At 42.8% G+C, this 17,443-nt stretch overlaps 1 protein-coding gene across 3 annotated transcripts in view; it reads right to left on the bottom strand.

Moving 5' to 3' along the window:
• CkIIbeta (casein kinase II subunit beta) overlaps nucleotides 1-17,443 on the bottom strand; it is an 81,969-nt gene that overhangs the window by 24,331 nt on the left and 40,195 nt on the right. For all 3 annotated transcript variants that reach the window (XM_076199006.1, XM_076199007.1, XM_076199008.1), the window contains one exon: nucleotides 15,467-15,569. In XM_076199006.1, coding sequence (XP_076055121.1) covers nucleotides 15,467-15,569 — 103 coding nt within the window. The remainder of the gene's footprint in view (nucleotides 1-15,466; nucleotides 15,570-17,443) is intronic.

The raw sequence follows: 17,443 nt of genomic DNA on the forward strand, positions 1-17,443 counted from the left end.
TCTACCTGTCCTAAATCCACACTGTTCCTCACCAATTACTCCCTCTGTTCCTCTCCTAATCCTCTCAATCAAGATCCTCCCATAAGCATTCCCAACTACACTTAACAAGCTAATCCCTCTGAAACTACTACATTCACACTTGTCCCCTTTTCCCTTGTAAAGTGGAACTATACAGGCACTCCTCCAGTCCTCCGGCACTCTACCCTCTCCAGCAAACATTAAATAACCTCACCAGCCAGTCCACCATCACTGTACCTCCTTTCTTTAGACATTCTGCATGGCATCCATCCAGACCAGGTGCCTTACCTGTGTGCCGTTACGAGCAGTAACGGGGATTTTTCCATAATTCTATGTATCTCCCCCTGAAAAGGGTATCAGTTTCATTTCTGCAAATGTTTTATTTCTAAGTGTATTCCGAACAGAGACTATTTCTGTTTATTTCCAAATTTCTGTAAGTTGTCTGCAAGCTGTGTTGCAAGATAACATCCCATTATTTGTGCGATGTTTGCCTTTAATTTAGAATAAGATTAAGTTGTGTGAAGACCTTTGCCGTTTGTGACGTCACGACTGAGAATTACGCCTTTAGTGTGGTCTAAGAACTCACGGTGTTCACACCCATTTTCGACCCTTTTTGCGGCCAACTCAGTAAGTTGTTTTTGAGCCAAATTTATGTTATATTAGAGTATCTGTCTTTTTCAAAGGTGTATTCTTAAGCTTGCTTTATACATATTGTGTACAGATTCTTTGTAATTTTCCATATTTTCATGTTTTTGGCTTGTAGCTGCATTAGTTTAACTAGTGCCTTTCCATGTTTTCAGTTTTCATCTACTCCTCTAATGTACATGGCAACTCCTCTCATGTAGAGAGGCAATTCTTCTTGTAAGGGGGTAACTCCCCTCTTTTTTCTATCGTCTAAATATACATGGCAAATGTATAAGCGAGCCTTCTTGCCCTTCCGTGTGAGTGACCAACCCATCATTACGTAACTTCGCAAGAGGGCAACACCCAGTGCCATGTTTTCAACTATATAACAAGCCAGTCCGCTGTGCCACAATGAAAATGAGGATGCGTAAAAAAGCATTGGCGCTCCCTGCCAATAAAATCAAAGATAATCGCCCACACAACGAGGTGAATGAATTGGGGAGTGCCGCGAAAAGAGGTAGCCAGAAGTGTAGCCACACCCATGCTCGAAGTGACGCCCTGTGCACCGTTGCCACTTCTCAACTCGCTTCATTGTCAGCAGCCACATAGCCCGACGTGCCCTTCAACATGTACAAGTTCACGAGTGTTAATAGTGAGCGAATGCAGTGCTTAGTGAAGTAAAGTCGCCTTGTTGTGATCGTGTGGTCCAGTTGTCGATGTGGCAAAAATGTATAGACGTGTCAAGTGATCAGTGAACTTTGCCGCCTTGTTTGTGATCGCGCGGTCCCCAGTTGTCGATGTGGCAACAATGTATAAGCGCCAAGCACACTATGTTTACGTCACATGACAAGGTTTCCATCATGTTTTTTTGTTAATATATATGCATGTTATTGAAGGCAAAGCTACATTGCCTAACCCTGTTCTCTGTATGTTTAATATTAGGTATAAAGCATACGTGTAGTGAGCATTACGTAGAATGAATCGCCGTAAGGTGTAATCAATTCTAGTTCTACTACCTCAAGTTCCTTATATATGTATGTCAGTGACGACTTACTCCGCGGGCTTCATTCATAGTTAAGTCGAGTTTTCCTTGCTTTCTTTCATTGCAATTTACTGTCTTATCTCTTATTGTTTAACCTTGCATTGGCACTATGGCCTCCACCCACAGTATGGATGAAAGGCCTATCTCTAACAGAGTAAGGACTCTTACTGCCGAAGGGCAAGAAATATACCAAGGAATAATTGACCAGTATGAAAGCCAAATCAAACTGTTTAAAGGTGAGATACAGTCCTTATTCGGACAAAAGGATTTTGATCCTAAGTTGTACAAAGTCCATGGTGAATACCAGGATACTGTACAGAAGTATCTAGAATACTTAACGCGTGAACGTATCACAGAAAGCCGGATTCGTGCTGAATTAGTGAGTAAGAAAGACAGGAATTTTCAGGCATTCTTTCGACAGGTAATCAGTAATTATGCATCCTCTTCCTCAGTCGAAGTCACGGAAGAGGAACACCACACTGAACCTTCTTTACAAGGTGACCTGAAGTCCAGTCAAGCTCCTTTAACCCTCACTGACCACTCCGAGCTTTGTTAACCTCCATCCATGAAAGGCAGTTCAAGAAAGTCAGTTAGGTCAAGCCGTTCCGGTAGCACCAGTGCTAGCATTGTTGCAATAGGCCAAAGTCGAGGCCGCTCGTATCAGGGTCAAGTTTGCCGAGCAAGAAGTTCAGCTTTTAAAGGAAAAGGCTGACAAGGAAGCCCAAAGGTCAAGAGAAGAAGCTGAAATGCAAGCCAGAACAGCAAAGGGAGTTGGAGGTAGCCGAACCCGAACTTCGGCACCTAGGATCCGAAACTGATTGGGAAACATGCAGTGAACAGGAGCAACTGAAAGAAACAGTTGCTACCCACACACCATATGTACAACAGCAAGGTAGTATGATTGATGTTTCCGCTAGTCAGAAAGATCCTGTAAGCCTGAACCCTGAAAGTCCTGTTTTCAAACCTTCTTCTGATTTCAAATTTAACTCACAGCCTGTTAACAATGTTCCATTCAGCTTTGAATCTTGCACTGAGGAAGTAAACGTAAAGCCTGTGCAACCTGCACAGCAACCCATTGCTAACCATAGCATTTCTCTGTCACAACCTGTAGTGAAACCTCCTTGTAGTAAGTGTCCTAGATCAGGGACATCCTCCAATTATGTTGATTTCACTAAGTTTCTCATGCGAAAGGAATTATTTCTTAGCAGACTGTCTAAGTTCGATGATACTGCTGAGAATTATGCTGTCTGGAGAGAGAGTTTCGGTGAAGTCGTGCAAGAGTTAGAAATCTCACGCAAGGAGGAAATAGATCTGTTAATTAAGCACCTAGGTCCTGAATCTAAAAGATGGGCCCTTACAATTAGATCCTCCAATGCCAATATCCCAAGTATGGCGTGCAGTAGAATCTGGGAACGCTTGAATGACAGGTTTGCTGCCCCTGAGATCGTTGAGACTTCGATTAAAAAGAAGTTAGATAATTTTCCAAAGTTAACACCTAAAGATACATTCAAATTGTTTGATTTGTGTGACATCCTGTCCCAGATAGAAGCTTTGAAAGCTAACCCTGTCTACAGTACTCTCTTTGCCTATTATGATGCTTCTTCAGGTATCAATCCTATTGTCGCTAAACTTCCATTCTATGTACAGGAAAAGTGGATTAGCAAGGCCATGAACTACAAGACCACCTACGGTGTACCGTATCCACCCTTCACCTTCTTCGTGCAGTTTGTGAAGGAGATGGCAAGGGTCAAGAATGATCCATGTTTTGCCATCCATAACTTCAGTGCTGACAGGTCTATGAAATCAGAGAAGCCACCTTCTTTCAGGCTTCCTCAAGTACGTGTGAAGAAGACTGACACCAAGTTGCCTGGCAGTAGTAAGACTCCTAAGACGACCACCACTGCTGACATGTCTGTTAATGCTGCTAGTTCCACTGATCAAGGTAAAGCAGGGAAAGGGAGGGGTTGTATTTATCACAACTCTGACGTGCATAGTTTAAATTTCTGCAAGGCCTTCCGTACCTTGTCTGTAAGCGAAAGGAAGGATTTCCTAAGTGATAAAGGTATGTGTTATAAGTGTTGCAAAGATGACCATCCTTCTTCCAGCTGCAAAGAAACACTGTTTTGTAAGCTCTGTAAAGCTTCCACTCATGTGTCTGCCTTACACTACGATGAACCCAGGGCAAAAAGAAGTCCTACTCAAGCTGTAACACAGCATGGAAGGGAGGTTGCTCAAGGTAAGACACCTCACTTCCTTGCAACCAACCAAGTGCCACTTCCTAATGTTCTTACTCCTGTAGTCAAGACTCATGGAGGGGAGTAGGCTGCGGTCAATTCAAAATGCACCTTGATTTGCAGTAACCCCACCTCCATGAGTAAGTCCTGCGCCAAGACCTTCTTGGTGAAAGTCTATCCTGAGAGTAAGCCAGAGCTCGGAGTGTGGTGTTATGCCATCCTAGACGATCAATGCAATTGCTCTTTAGCAAGATCTGAGTTTTTCGACTTGTTTGATAAGCAGAGTAAAAGGGTTTCATACCGTCTAGCTACCTGTGCAGGTGTAACGGGTGCTTCTGGGCGCACCACCAGAAATTACATCATCATGTCCTGGCATAACTCACAAGAGGTACATGTCCCTCTGCTAGTGGAATGTGACAGCATTCCCAATGTGAGAGAAGAGATACCCACTCCTGCCATAGCTCGTGGCTATACTCATTTGTCCGACCTTGCTGAACATATTCCGCCTTTATTCCCTGAGGCCGAGATTTTACTCATCATTGGTCAAGATGTACCTTCAGCCCATTACATTTTTGACCAGAGAATCGGACCTGTCAACGCCCCCCTAGCTCAACAGACAAGCCTGGGATGGACAATCATTGGAGAAGTGTGTCTCCACGGCACTTGTGTGCCTCCTGTCATCAGCAATATTAAGACGTCCTTTGTGCATGATAGGCGTCCCTCCATAGTTGCACCATGTGATAACCAGATTCATGTCTCTGAAGTAAAAGATGATTTATTCAAAGTAACCAAAGATGATGACAAGACTGCCCTGTCAATTGAAGACAGGAAGTTCCTAGATGTCATGAACACAGAATTCCGGAAGGATGAAAGTGGCCATTGGGTCGCGCCACTACCTTTCCGTCCTAATGTTGTAGCCACCAGTAATAATAGAGACTTTGTGTGGCACCGTACACTGTCTCTTCATCGTAGTCTCAGCACAAAGCCTGAAAAACATAAGCATATGATGGCCTTCATGCAAAAGATGTTAGATCGTGGGCATGCTGAAGTTGAACCCCCATTGAAGTCTGATCAGAAGTGTTGGTACCTTCCCGTGTTTGGGGTATACCACCCCAAGAAACCTGACAAGATCAGAGTTGTGTTCGATTCTTCTGCTAAGTCCACAGAGTTTTCCCTAAATGACATGCTGATGTCGGGTCCTGATATGATGAACAGCATTCTTGGGATCCTTCTACGTTTCCGTCAAGAAGCTATAGCAGTAGTAGCTGACGTGGAACAAATGTTCTACAACTTCAAAGTGAAGACTGAGCAGAGATTGCCTCAGATTCTTCTGGTACAAGGATAACGACCCTGATCAAAAGTTAATTGAGTACAGGATGACTGTACACGTCTTCGGAAATACTCCATCCCCCGCCATTGCCACCTATGGCTTACGTAAGTCTGTAGAAAATGCCTCTCCTGAAGTTTGTCATTTCATAGAGAACAATTTCTATGTTGATGATGGGTTAGCATCTCTGCCAGATGCAGAGACTGCTTACAAGTTAATCCAAGACTCTAAGTCAGCACTCCAAGAAGGAGGACGTTTACGCTTGCACAAGATTACTTCCAACAGTAAAGTAGTACTGTCTAAATTTGCCACCAGTGAGCTGGCTGATAACCTTCAAGAGCTGAACCTAACTTCTGACTCCATGCCTAGGTCTCTTATGGGATATCCAAAGGGATGTTTTTGTGTACAAATTTACTGATTCAGAAAAACCTGTAACAAAAAGAGGTATACTGTCTGTTGTAAATAGTCTGTTTGATCCCATGGGCTTCTTAGCTCCAGTAATAACAGTGGGAAAACTACTCCTGAGGGAGATTACTGACCTAAAGTGTGGTTGGGATGAACCCATACCAGCTAAGATGCAGAACAGATGGTCCAGATGGCTAACGTCCTTAAAGAACCTCAAGGACATAAGCACAAATTGTCAGTCCGCTAATATTTCTTTGTCTCAAGCTCATAGGATAGAGCTTCATACCTTTTCAGATGCCTCCAGAGTAGCAGTAAGAGCCGTATCATATCTTAAGGTTTTTAGTGACACCAAAAGCTACCAAGTGTGTTTTGTGAGGGGACAGGCTAAAGTAGCTCCCAATCATGGTCATACTATTCCCAGGTTAGAGTTATGTGCTGCAGTAATGGCAGTTAATCTCAGTGATTCCATCACAGATTACTTAGACAAAAACTTAGATGCAAAGCATTTTTATTCTAATAGCATGATTGTCTTAGGTTATATTCACAATGAAAGGCGTAGATTTCATGTCTATGTAAGTAACAGAGTAGATCACATTAGGTCGTCCACCGAACCTACCCAATGGCATTATGTACCTACGGATTGTAACCCGGCTGACCTGGCCACCCGTGGTCTTGAAGTAACTAACCTAAATCAGAGTGATTGGTTGTCAGGTCCCTCATGCCTATTTGAGGATGTTACACCCATCTGTGGAAGTCTTCCTCTTGTGAGTCCTGAGACGGATAAAGAAGTGAAAGTACCAGACCACACAGCTGAGTCTGAACCTCTTGTCAGTGTAAACAAGAGCAATGTAAAACCTGCAATCATGTCATCAGCCCAGAGGTTCTCTAAATTCTCCTGTTGGAGAAGACTTGTAAGAGCAGTAGCTCTCCTTAAGCATATAGCCCGTTCCTTTAAACAAGGTAACAAGTGTTGTTCAGGTTGGCATATGTGTAACAAGCATAAGTCACCCAACCAGCTAGAAGATGCAGCTGATCTCATTATTAAGATATATCAGAAAGATTATTTCTCATCTGTCATGACTAAATTGCAGAGCAAAGTTTGTTTATCTCCTACTGATGCCATTGAACCTCTGTTTCCATATTTAGACCAGAAAGGCCTACTTCGTGTAGGAGGGAGATTGAGCCAAGGCAGCAATGTACTTGGTATGCTTGCAAAGCCTATTATCATTCCAAAGGAAGCCCACTTAGGCTTATTGTTGATCCGTCACGACCATGAGACAGTGCACCACCAAGGTAGGGTGATTACAGAAGGAGCCATCCGTACAGGTGGGTTCTGGATTTTGGGAGGAAAACGTACCATCTCTAGTCATTTCTAAATGTGTTACCTGGAAAAGAGTAAGAGGTAAGGTATGTGTTCAAAAGATGGGAGACCTACCCATTGACAGAGTTACTCCTAACCCACCATTCACCTATGTAGGAGTTGACCTTTTTGGCCCCTGGTATATAAAAACACGGCGCACTAGAAGTTCCTTCCTCGAAAGCAAAAGATGGGGTGTTCTGTTCACATGTCTTGTATCCAGAGCTATCCATATAGAGACTGTGGATGAATTGAGTACTTCTTCCTTTATTAACGCCTTTAAGAGATTCATCTCTATTCGTGGCCCAGTTAAGCTGATGCTTTCTGACAGAGGTACGAACTTTGTAGGTGTCGTCAAAGAACTGAACTTGCCTGCTATTACTGATGAAGGTGGTGATGTCAATAGTTTTTTATCAAGTCAAGGTTGTACTTGGTTGTTTAACCCTCCTCATGCTTCCCACAAGGGCAGAGCATGGGAACGTATGGTTGGAATGGTACGCAACATCATGAATGCGATACTAACCACCAGGTGTGTAAGATCGTAAATTCCAGACCTTTAGTTCCCGTTTCATCAGACCCTAGTAGTCCTTTCGTTTTGTCTCCGTCTATCCTTCTCACTCAGAAAATTGATATTCCTGTAACTCTTCCTGAAGAGATAGATATTAAAGCAATATACAGGTCACAGTGGAAGCATGTACATCACCTTGCTGAGGAATTCTGGAAGAGATGGAAGAAAGAGTATCTTTCCTCTTTGCAACCCAGAAGAAAGTGGGTTAATTCCTCTCCCAATGTAAAGGTTAATGATATAGTACTGTTAAAGAGTCAAGAGAGTCCCAAAGGACAGTGGCCTTTGGGTATTGTAAACAAAGTATTTCCTGGCAAGGATAATTTTGTCAGGAAAGTCCAAGTAAGAGTTTTTGTAAACAATAAAGCACATGAATATGTAAGACCCATTTCTGAGCTCGTGCTGTTGTGCCAATAGGCCTTTGTAATTTCCCCCTAGAAAATTAGGAAGGGAGTGTGCCGTTATGAGCAGTAACGGGGCTTTTTCCATAATTCTATGTATCTCCATTTTTACATATATTTTGTCTTAAGCCCATCTCCCCCTGAAAAGGGTATCAGTTTCGTTTCTGCAAATGTTTTATTTTTAAGCGTATTCCGAACAGAGACTATTTCTGTTTATTTCCAAATTTCTGTAAGTTGTCTGCAAGCTGTGTTGCAAGATAACGTCCCATTATTTGTACGATGTTTGCCTTTAATTTAGAATAAGATTAAGTTGTGTGAAGACCTTTGCCGTTTGTGACATCACGACTGACGCTACGCCTTTAGTATGGTTTAAGAACTCACGGTGTTCACACCCTTTTTTGACCTTTTTTGCAGCCAACTCAGTAAGTTGTTTTTGAGCCAAATTTATGTTATATTAGAGTATCTGTCCTTATATAAGGTGTATTCTTAAGCTTGCTTATATACATATTGTGTACAGATTCTTTGTATATTTCCATATTTTCATGATTTTGGCTTGTAGCTGCATTAGTTTAACTAGTGCCTTTCCATGTTTTCAGTTTTCATCTACTCCTCTAATGTACATGGCAACTCCTCTCATGTAGAGAGGCAATTCTTTTTTCCCTCTTTTTTCTATCGTCTAAATATACATGGCAAATGTATAAGCGGCTGAGCCTTCTTGCACTTCCGTGTGAGTGACCAACCCATCATCACATAACTTCGCAAGAGGGCAACACCCAGTGCCATGTTTTCAGCTATATAACAAGCCAGCCCGCTGCGCCACACCTGCTTTCATCATCTTAACAACTGCCTTCACTTCATTCTTCCTTATTTCTCCATTTTCCTCACTCATCACGGTCATTTTCTTAGCATTTCCCACTGCAACTATCTTTCCCTCCCTATCCTCCTTCACATTTAGCAACTCCCTAAAATATTCTGCCCATCTTCCCCTTACTGCCTTCTCTTCCATTATCATCTCTCCATCTGCACCTTTTACCTTATATTCTCTACTTGATTCGCCTCCTCTTCCTCTCTTAATTTCTTTCCAAAACATCTTTCTATTACTTTCAAAATTTTCTGTCATACTCTTACCCCACTTCACATTTGCTCTCCTCTTTGCCTCCTTTACCTTTTGCTTTACTTCTCTATTTTTTTTTTTTGTACCCTCATCCTATTTTGTAACCAATCTGTGAAAGCTCGCTTCTTCTCTTCTACAACCTTCTTTCTTTCCTCATCCCACCATTCACTACCCTTCCTTCTATTTCTCCTGTCCTTCTGGTTCCACACACCATCCTTGCACACTTTGTGACTCCCTCCTTGAACCATCCCCATCCCTCCTCCACACTTAGCTCTACTCTATCCTTCACTCCCTCCCACTCCTCTTTCAGCTTCTTCTTGTACTCCTTCTCCTTTTCCTTTTCATTCAAAGAGTTCACTCTAAGCACCTCCCTACCTTTTGTCCTTTTCCTCTTTCTCCATCTATCCTCCACTCTCAACTTACCTTCCACCAAAAAATTATCTGATATTGCCCCACCCTCTCCCCTTAGCACATGTACATCCTTAACTCTTCGGAATTATCATAGTCCTATTTACCACTACATAATCCATCAATGCTCTATCTACCACCCTTCCATCCACCACCCTCTCCCATGTGTACTTATGCTTGACTTTCTTCCGAAACACTGTATTTGCTATCATCAACTCTCTCGACACATTTCCACCATCAACTCTCCACTACGATTCTTTCCTGGAACTCCACATTTCCCAACCACTCCATCAATTGGATCATTTCCAACCCTAGCATTAAGGTCTCCCAGTACTAATAAGTTGACATTTCTCCCTAAATCCTCTATGCACTCATTTAAATCTATCCAAAAGACCTCCCTTTCTTCTACACTCTTCTCACTGCCAGGCCCATATGCACTTACAAAGACCCACATCTCCTTTCCCAGCTTCACCTTCATCCACATTATCCTTGAGGAAACCTCCTTCCACTCCACTACACGTTTACCTATCTCTTTACTTACTAGAATAGCCACCCCTTCCCTCCCTCGCCCTCTCTTCACTCCTGATAACCTCCCACTTACACTCCCAAACTTACACTCACCCTTCCCTTTCAACTTAGTTTCACTCAAAGCCAACACATCCATCTTTCTTCAACAAACATACTACCTATCTCTTCCCTTTTACTCTCATCTGTACCACATCCACGCACATTAACCATTTCACTCCGGACTTAAATCTCGCGGGCAGCAGCCAATGCCAGCCGTATGATGTGTCGTAATAATACTCGCATCATAAAATATAGTCACCGCTTATATCGATCGTTCTCTCTTTCACCCGCGAATTTTGAAAACCACAGAGAATGGGATTCAGGGCACATTTGGGAGAATGTAAAAACACAGGGGCAACTACAATAAATATAATCAAGACGCCGATATGGCAGCGTCGCGAATCCACTTGCTCCTCATGACGCCTACGTAGGCGGCACCGTATGGAAGGGGTTAAAAGACCCAAACCTTAGGGTCCTGTTCCGAAAACTCCCAGACCCTCTTATGCCTTTACTTTTTCGTTTAGGAATGTCCCCTGTGGGGATACAAGGAGAAGGATGCCTAGTCCCACTCCCCGTCCCTTTCTTCTCGCCTCTTACGATCCAAGTGGAAATACTTGGTGTCAGTATTCTTTTCCCCCACCACAGGGAATTCCTCCACAGCAGAAACTGAATACTCTGAGAAATGGTACAGGACAGCAGCAAGGGGTTGGGGGACAGCATAATGGAGGGACAGTCGTAGTATATAAGTGTCATCATTTCTCTATGAAGTTTTTTCCTCTACCATAGACAAAATGGTGTGTGGCTCTGGTCCGTAGGGGCGCCCCATATAGACCCTAAAGTATCAACTGCATGCTACTTTGCCACAATAACAAGCAGCCAATACCACAGACGGGGTAAGTGTATAACAGAAAATATGGAAAGTAATAAAAAGATGTTTTGGAAAGAAATTAGGAGAGGAAGAGGAGGCGAATCAAGTAGAGACAAGGTAAAAGGTGCAGATGGAGAGATGATAATGGAAGAGAAGGCAGTAAGGGGAAGATGGGCAGAATATTTTAGGGAGTTGCTTAATGTGAAGGAGGATAGGGAGGGAAAGATAGTTGCAGTGGGAAGTGCTAAGAAAATGACCGTGATGAGTGAGGAAAATGGAGGAGAAATAAGGAAGGATGAAGTGAAGGCAGTTGTTAAGATGATGAAAGCAGGTAAGGCACCTAGTCCAGATGGATGCCATGCAGAATGTCTAAAAAAAGGAGGTACAGTGATGGTGGACTGGCTGGTGAGGTTATTTAATGTTTGCTGGAGAGAGGGTAGAGTGCCGGAGGACTGGAGGAGTTCCTGTATGGTTCCACTTTACAAGGGAAAAGGGGACAAGTGTGAGTGTAGTAGTTTCAGAGGAATTAGCTTGTTAAGTGTAGTTGGGAAGGCTTATGGGAGGATCTTGATAGAGAGGATTAGGAGAGGAACAGAGGAAGTACCGTATTTTCCGGCTTAAAATGCGCATCGGGTTATAATGCGCACCCATGCACTTCGTTATCTCAGTACACAGATAGCACGCACCGACGTATAACGCACATGCCCGATCGCATTTGTCTATAATGCAGTTTTACCTTGGTACAGTATTTATATCATGTGAACGAGGTTACATGGAGAAGTATTTTTCATTGGCTAGAGCCACCGCTGGGAAATCTGTTGATTTGTCACTAAATTAAGTGTCAGTTTAGGCATCAATCAGGACACAACTAAGAAAAAGTCGGAACTACATGTACCGGTATACGACTCATGTTGTGCGTTGGTCCCTTATTACTTTGTAGCTTAAATAGTTTGTAGGAAATATGATCTAAAAAAAAGTTTATTGAAAGTAAAATATACAGAAAAATTTCGGGATTTTTACAGAATATGTTCATTTTATATCTTGAGGAAATAATTCGTCTTTACCATTTTTTATTCAATACTGAAACAAACTACAGACTGTTTCGTTTTAGCTTTGAACCTGCAATGATAGTGGTGAAATAGGACAGTCTCTCATCGAGGTGACGTTTAGTTAATATAACTCCCGAAAGAGGGTGTTGTAGTCAGGTGTTTGACACGAGTTTATGAACGGCCGCAACGGAATTTGTACCATACCTAAAGTGAAGCAGCAAAGCCAACATAAAAATTCAAACTAGGATGCTGTGAACATGGGCAAATATAATGAATATTGATCATGTTTCATGGTGTTTAGGCCTATTTAAACATGAAAAATAAGATTCGATAGATACCTACCTATACCAAATATTTATATACGGTAGCCCATGCTGGCATATTCTTTCATGTCACCATGGCTGTTCTTCTTCTCACGGAACGTCACGGAGAAGTGTGCCTCCCGACTTTGTGACGGCCAACATCGTCATGTTGTTGTGAAAAAAATTACACACAGCCACAGAATTTTTATCGTAGGCCGTAGATAATTCGCACCACCGGATAACGCGCACCCCCCATTTTTAGGCCCTTCCAATGGAAAAAAGTCGCGCACTATACACCAGAAAATACGGTAATTGGTGAGGAACAGTGTGGATTTAGGTTGTGTAGATCAGATTTTTGTGGTAAGACATATGTGAGAAAGCTATAGGAAAGGGGAAGGATGTTTTTTGGGCTTTTATGGATCTGGAAAAGGCTTACAACAGGGTAGACAGGAAGGCACTATGGGAGGTTTTGCGGATATACGGGATAGGAGGAAAGCTTCTAGGAGCTGTCAAGAGTTTTTATGAGAGTAGTAGAGCATGTGTCAGGATAAAGAAATGGAGAGAGTAAGTGGTTCGAGGTAAAGGTGGGACTTCGTCAGGGATGCGTTGTGTCCCTAGCTGTTCAAGTTGTACATGGATGGGGTGGTGCAAGAGGTAAATGCAAGGGTGTGGGTCAGGGATTGGAGATGGTTAAATCAAATGGAGAGAAGTGGGAGGTGAGCTAGCTGTTGTTTGCAGACGACACTGTACTTGTGGCAGGATCGGAGGAGGGATTGAGAAAGTTGGTGACAGAGTTTGGGAGAGTGTGTGATAGAAGAAAGCTTAAGATAAATGTGGGTAAAAGGTGATGAGATGTACAAGGGGTGTAAGTGGCATACCTCTTCAGTACGGGCTTTAAATCTCGCGGGCAGTAGCTGATGCCAGCCGTATGACGTGTCGTAATATTACTCGCATCATAAAATATAGTCACCGCTTATATCGATCGTTCTCTCTTTCACCCGTGAATTTTTATGACCATAGAAAATGTGATTACAGACAGTTTAGAGAGTATGTCATTACGGAGGGGCAACTACAATAAATATAATCAAGACGCCGATATGGCAGCCTCGCATATCCACTTGCTCCTCATGAAGCCTACGTATGCGGCACCGTATGGAAGGGGTTAAGGGAGAGCGACTGGAAGAAGTGATAGATACTTTAGATACTAGGGTGCAAATGTGGCAGGAAAAGGTGGAGTGAAGGTGGAGGTAGAATGTAGATTGAGAGAAGCGAGTGAATGCCTCGGCAGATTAAAAAGTGTAATGAGGAATAGACATTTGGGAATGGATGCTAAGAGGAGACTGTATGAAGGAGTGATTGTGCCAACAGCACTGTATGGAGCAGAAACATGGAACATAAGAGAGGAAGAGAGGAGTTTGAATGTGTTTGAGATGAGGTGTCTGAGAAGTATGATGGGGGTTACTAGGCTAGAGTGAGAAATGAGGAGGTAAGGAGAACAGGGGTGGAAAGGGAGTTGGGAGATAGGGTTGATGAAAGAGTATTAGGATGGTTTGGACACATGGAAAAAATGAGTGAAGAAAGACTAGTAAAAGAGGTATGGAAGGCAGATGTGGAGGGAGTGAACATGAGGGGACGTCCTAGGATGAGGTGGATGGATGGGGTGAAGGGGGTTTTGGGGAAGAGGGGAATGTCTGTTGAGGAAGGACGGAAGAGGACAGAAGACGGGTGAATGGAGAATGGTTGTATATGGATAATGTTGAGATGCATGAGGTGGAATGGGTGGGGGGTGAAGTAGTATGTGTGAGCAAAATTTGACGCAGCCCGAAGGGATTTCTCCCCGTCTTCTCCTTTTATGCATGGGGGGGTCGCTGATCTAATGAAGCGGCCTTGCTGTGGATGTGCTGTGACTTGCGACACTGCCTCTGGCCCAGGGCAGTGGACAAGGTGCAGGAATGACCCGTCATCCAGGAGGTGCTAAGATGGGAGGGAGGGTGGAGTGGAGTGGAGTGTATCTAGGGATGGAATGGGAGGGAATGATTTTATGCCTTTTTCTTTTTGGCTACCTCCCTTGTAAGGAGGAAAAAGCCTTAGTATATTTATGTATGTAAAAGTAAGGTGATGAGATGTACAAGGGGAGAGAGCGATAGCAGGCTGGAAGTGAGCATTAAGGATGAAAGACTGGATGAAGTGAATAATTTTAGATACTTGGGTGTGAATGTGGCAGGAAAAGGAGGAGTGAGGGTGGAGGTAGAATATAAATTGAGAGAAGCGAGTAAATACCTTGGTGGATTGAAAAGTGTAATGAGAAACAGACATCTGGGAATGGATGCTATGAGGGAGGTTATATGGGTGATTGTGCCAACAGGATTGTATGGGGCAGAAACATGGAACATGAGAGAGGAAGAGAGAAGGAGTTTGTATGTGTCTGAGATGAAATGTCTGAAAAGTATGATAGGGGTTACTAGGGTAGATAGAGTGAGAAATGAGGTGAGGAGGAGAACAGGGGTGGAAAGGGTGTTGGGAGATAGGGTTGGATGAAAGAGTATTAGGATGGTTTGGACACATGGAAAGAATGAGTGAAGAAAGACTAGTAAAAGAGGTATGGAAGGCAGATGTGGAGAGAGTGAACATGAGGGGATATCCTAGGATGAGGTGGATGGGTGGGGTGAAGGGGGCTTTGGGGAAGAGGGGAATGTCTGTTGAGGAAGGACGGGAGAGGACAGAAGACGGGTGAATGGAGAATGGTTGTATATGGATGATGTGATGCATGAGGTGGAATTGGCAGGGGGATGGGGGGTGAGGTAGTATATGTGAGCAAAATTTGATGCAGCCCAAAGGGATTTCTCCCTGTCTTCTCTTATGCGTGGGGAGATGGAAAGGGGGGGGGGGTCGCTGATTTAATGAAGCGGCCTTGCGGTGGATGTGCTGTGTCTGGCGACACTGCTTCTGACCTAGGGCAGTGGACAAGGTGCAGGGATGACCAGTCATCCAGGAGGTGCTAAGATAAGAGGGAGGGTGGAGGGGTGTGGGGTGTATTCAGGGATGGAATGGGTGGGAATGATTTTATGCCTTTACCTTTTTGGCTACCTCCCTTGTAAGGGGTAAAAAGCCTTGGTATATGTATATATGTACTTGCACAATATATCAAGGAAATATCAAATGCTAGGGTTAACTTTAGGACTTACCTGGTTCAAGATCAAGAATCATATCTAGAGCTTGCCGATAATGAGGAACTTGTTCATTCAGTCCTGTCAGATTAAATTTATCTTGGATATAATCCTCATCGACCTGCAAATTATAAGCTTCAATAAATAAATACAGTTTTGCTCCCCACATGCAATAACTATAAACACATGGTCACAAATTCCTATGGTTTTATAAAAAATATTTGCTATCGCCTTAATCAATTTATTGCCCCATATCTTTTTAAGATCCACAGCTCCCAGGTAACTGCCAACAGCAAAAAACCTGATATGGGAAGAGATTTTGTGTTGTTTGGGTAAGGTTGGATTTGGACAGTGCTGTTTGAGATATTCTTTTTGATAATTGCACCTGGGGCAGTCTGATCCTGTAAATGGGCATATTTTGTTTCAAAGCCAGATGTGGTGGCCCAAACACAATTATGTCAGTGTGGTTTTTCATTGTTGTAGGAAACATTTTTCTGTTGGATTGATGTCTGGAGGAGCTAGGTTCAGTGTCATGTTGGTCTGTAATTGTTTTGTGATCCATGTGTACATGTTTATGAATGGATATGTTCCAAGATTCTTGCAGTAGGCTGTTGTGTTTGAATAATATTGGTGTGGTGTATCCCCTCTCTCTCAGGCCTATTTAGTTGCTTATGTTCACATTACGTGATGAGTTTAATGTGCATGATTGAGGACTCTTACATAGAACTTTGTGTTTATAATTTTCATGTGCTGCTTTATGGGAGTATCTGAGTTCTGGGTGTGAAAGTTCCACTGGGTTGGTTTTAATATATCCAGTTATAATCATAAATACTTTGTTTTGAGTAGTTTTTGGGTATCTTTGTTTTCTTGTTTGTAGGGAATGAGATACTGTTAAATATGCTTCTTGTGAGCTGCTTGTATAATGCGATTCATGTTTCTGTTGACCAAAACCTGTGCTTGCTACTGATTTTAATATATTTAATGCATTGATTATTTTCACTGTTAAGTCTTGATGTGGTGGCTGAATGTCATGTGTTTAAGTGAAGCCAAGGGATTTTGAGCTTTTGTCCAATGAAAGTTGGCTCATTCAATATGACTGCTGGATGTTTCTTTGATTCATGGTTGTCTAAAGTAAGCAATGTCACTCATAATTTCAGAGGGGAGGCTGCCATCCTGTTTTGTTCCAGTCACAGTTCTAGCTTACCTAAATATTTTGGGTGTTCTTGGCAGCTGTTTTGTAGTTGCTATACTGGGCTATTATCATTTGGTCATTGATATACCTGAAGCAGTGTTTGTGAGAGTGAATGGAAGCTGAATATGTGGGCAAAAGTAAGGTGATGAGATGTACTACAAATGTGGGTTTCTGTGGACTGAAGGTAACTCTAACCACTTCAGTAAGACTCAAATTCTTGCACGCAGCATCAGCTGCCATATGTAATTTGCATCACACTACTTGCATTATAAAATATAAAGTCACTGCTGTATTATAATACCACTAATAGTGCAACCATAGAGGTAAATGAATAAAGGCAATGACCAATGTTATGACTCAGGCTGGAAAGATACTTGTTAACTGTAAGGGCATACAGAGTGCCCAAGCCACAGCAAAGTAGAATGGGGTAATGAAAACTCATCAGACTATTGGTATAAATATTTCAGTATAAAATATAATCAGAGATAATAATCTAACAAAATATTAATCCTAATACATAATACATACAAAATTAATGGGGAATGAGGGTACGAGATATGTAGTAGATATAGAATGGGTAAGACTGAAACCTGGCCCAAGAGATAATGCTTACAATCCAGAGGAAGTAGGGGCTGGCAGCTTATATAGTCAATCTAGGCTAACGTCTTGGTCAGTAATTGGCTGAGGGCGGTTCCTTGGGCGTGAACTATCACTTTGCTGAGGAACGACCCAAGTGGGGGGAGGGGGAGAAGGCTGACTGCTTGTTCCTTCGAACAAGTGGCGAAGGAGAAGGATAGTGGTAG

Source organism: Oratosquilla oratoria, chromosome 15, assembly GCF_046742065.1.
Source record: "Oratosquilla oratoria isolate Oo_2021 chromosome 15, ASM4674206v1, whole genome shotgun sequence".
Classification (NCBI taxonomy): domain Eukaryota; kingdom Metazoa; phylum Arthropoda; class Malacostraca; order Stomatopoda; family Squillidae; genus Oratosquilla; species Oratosquilla oratoria.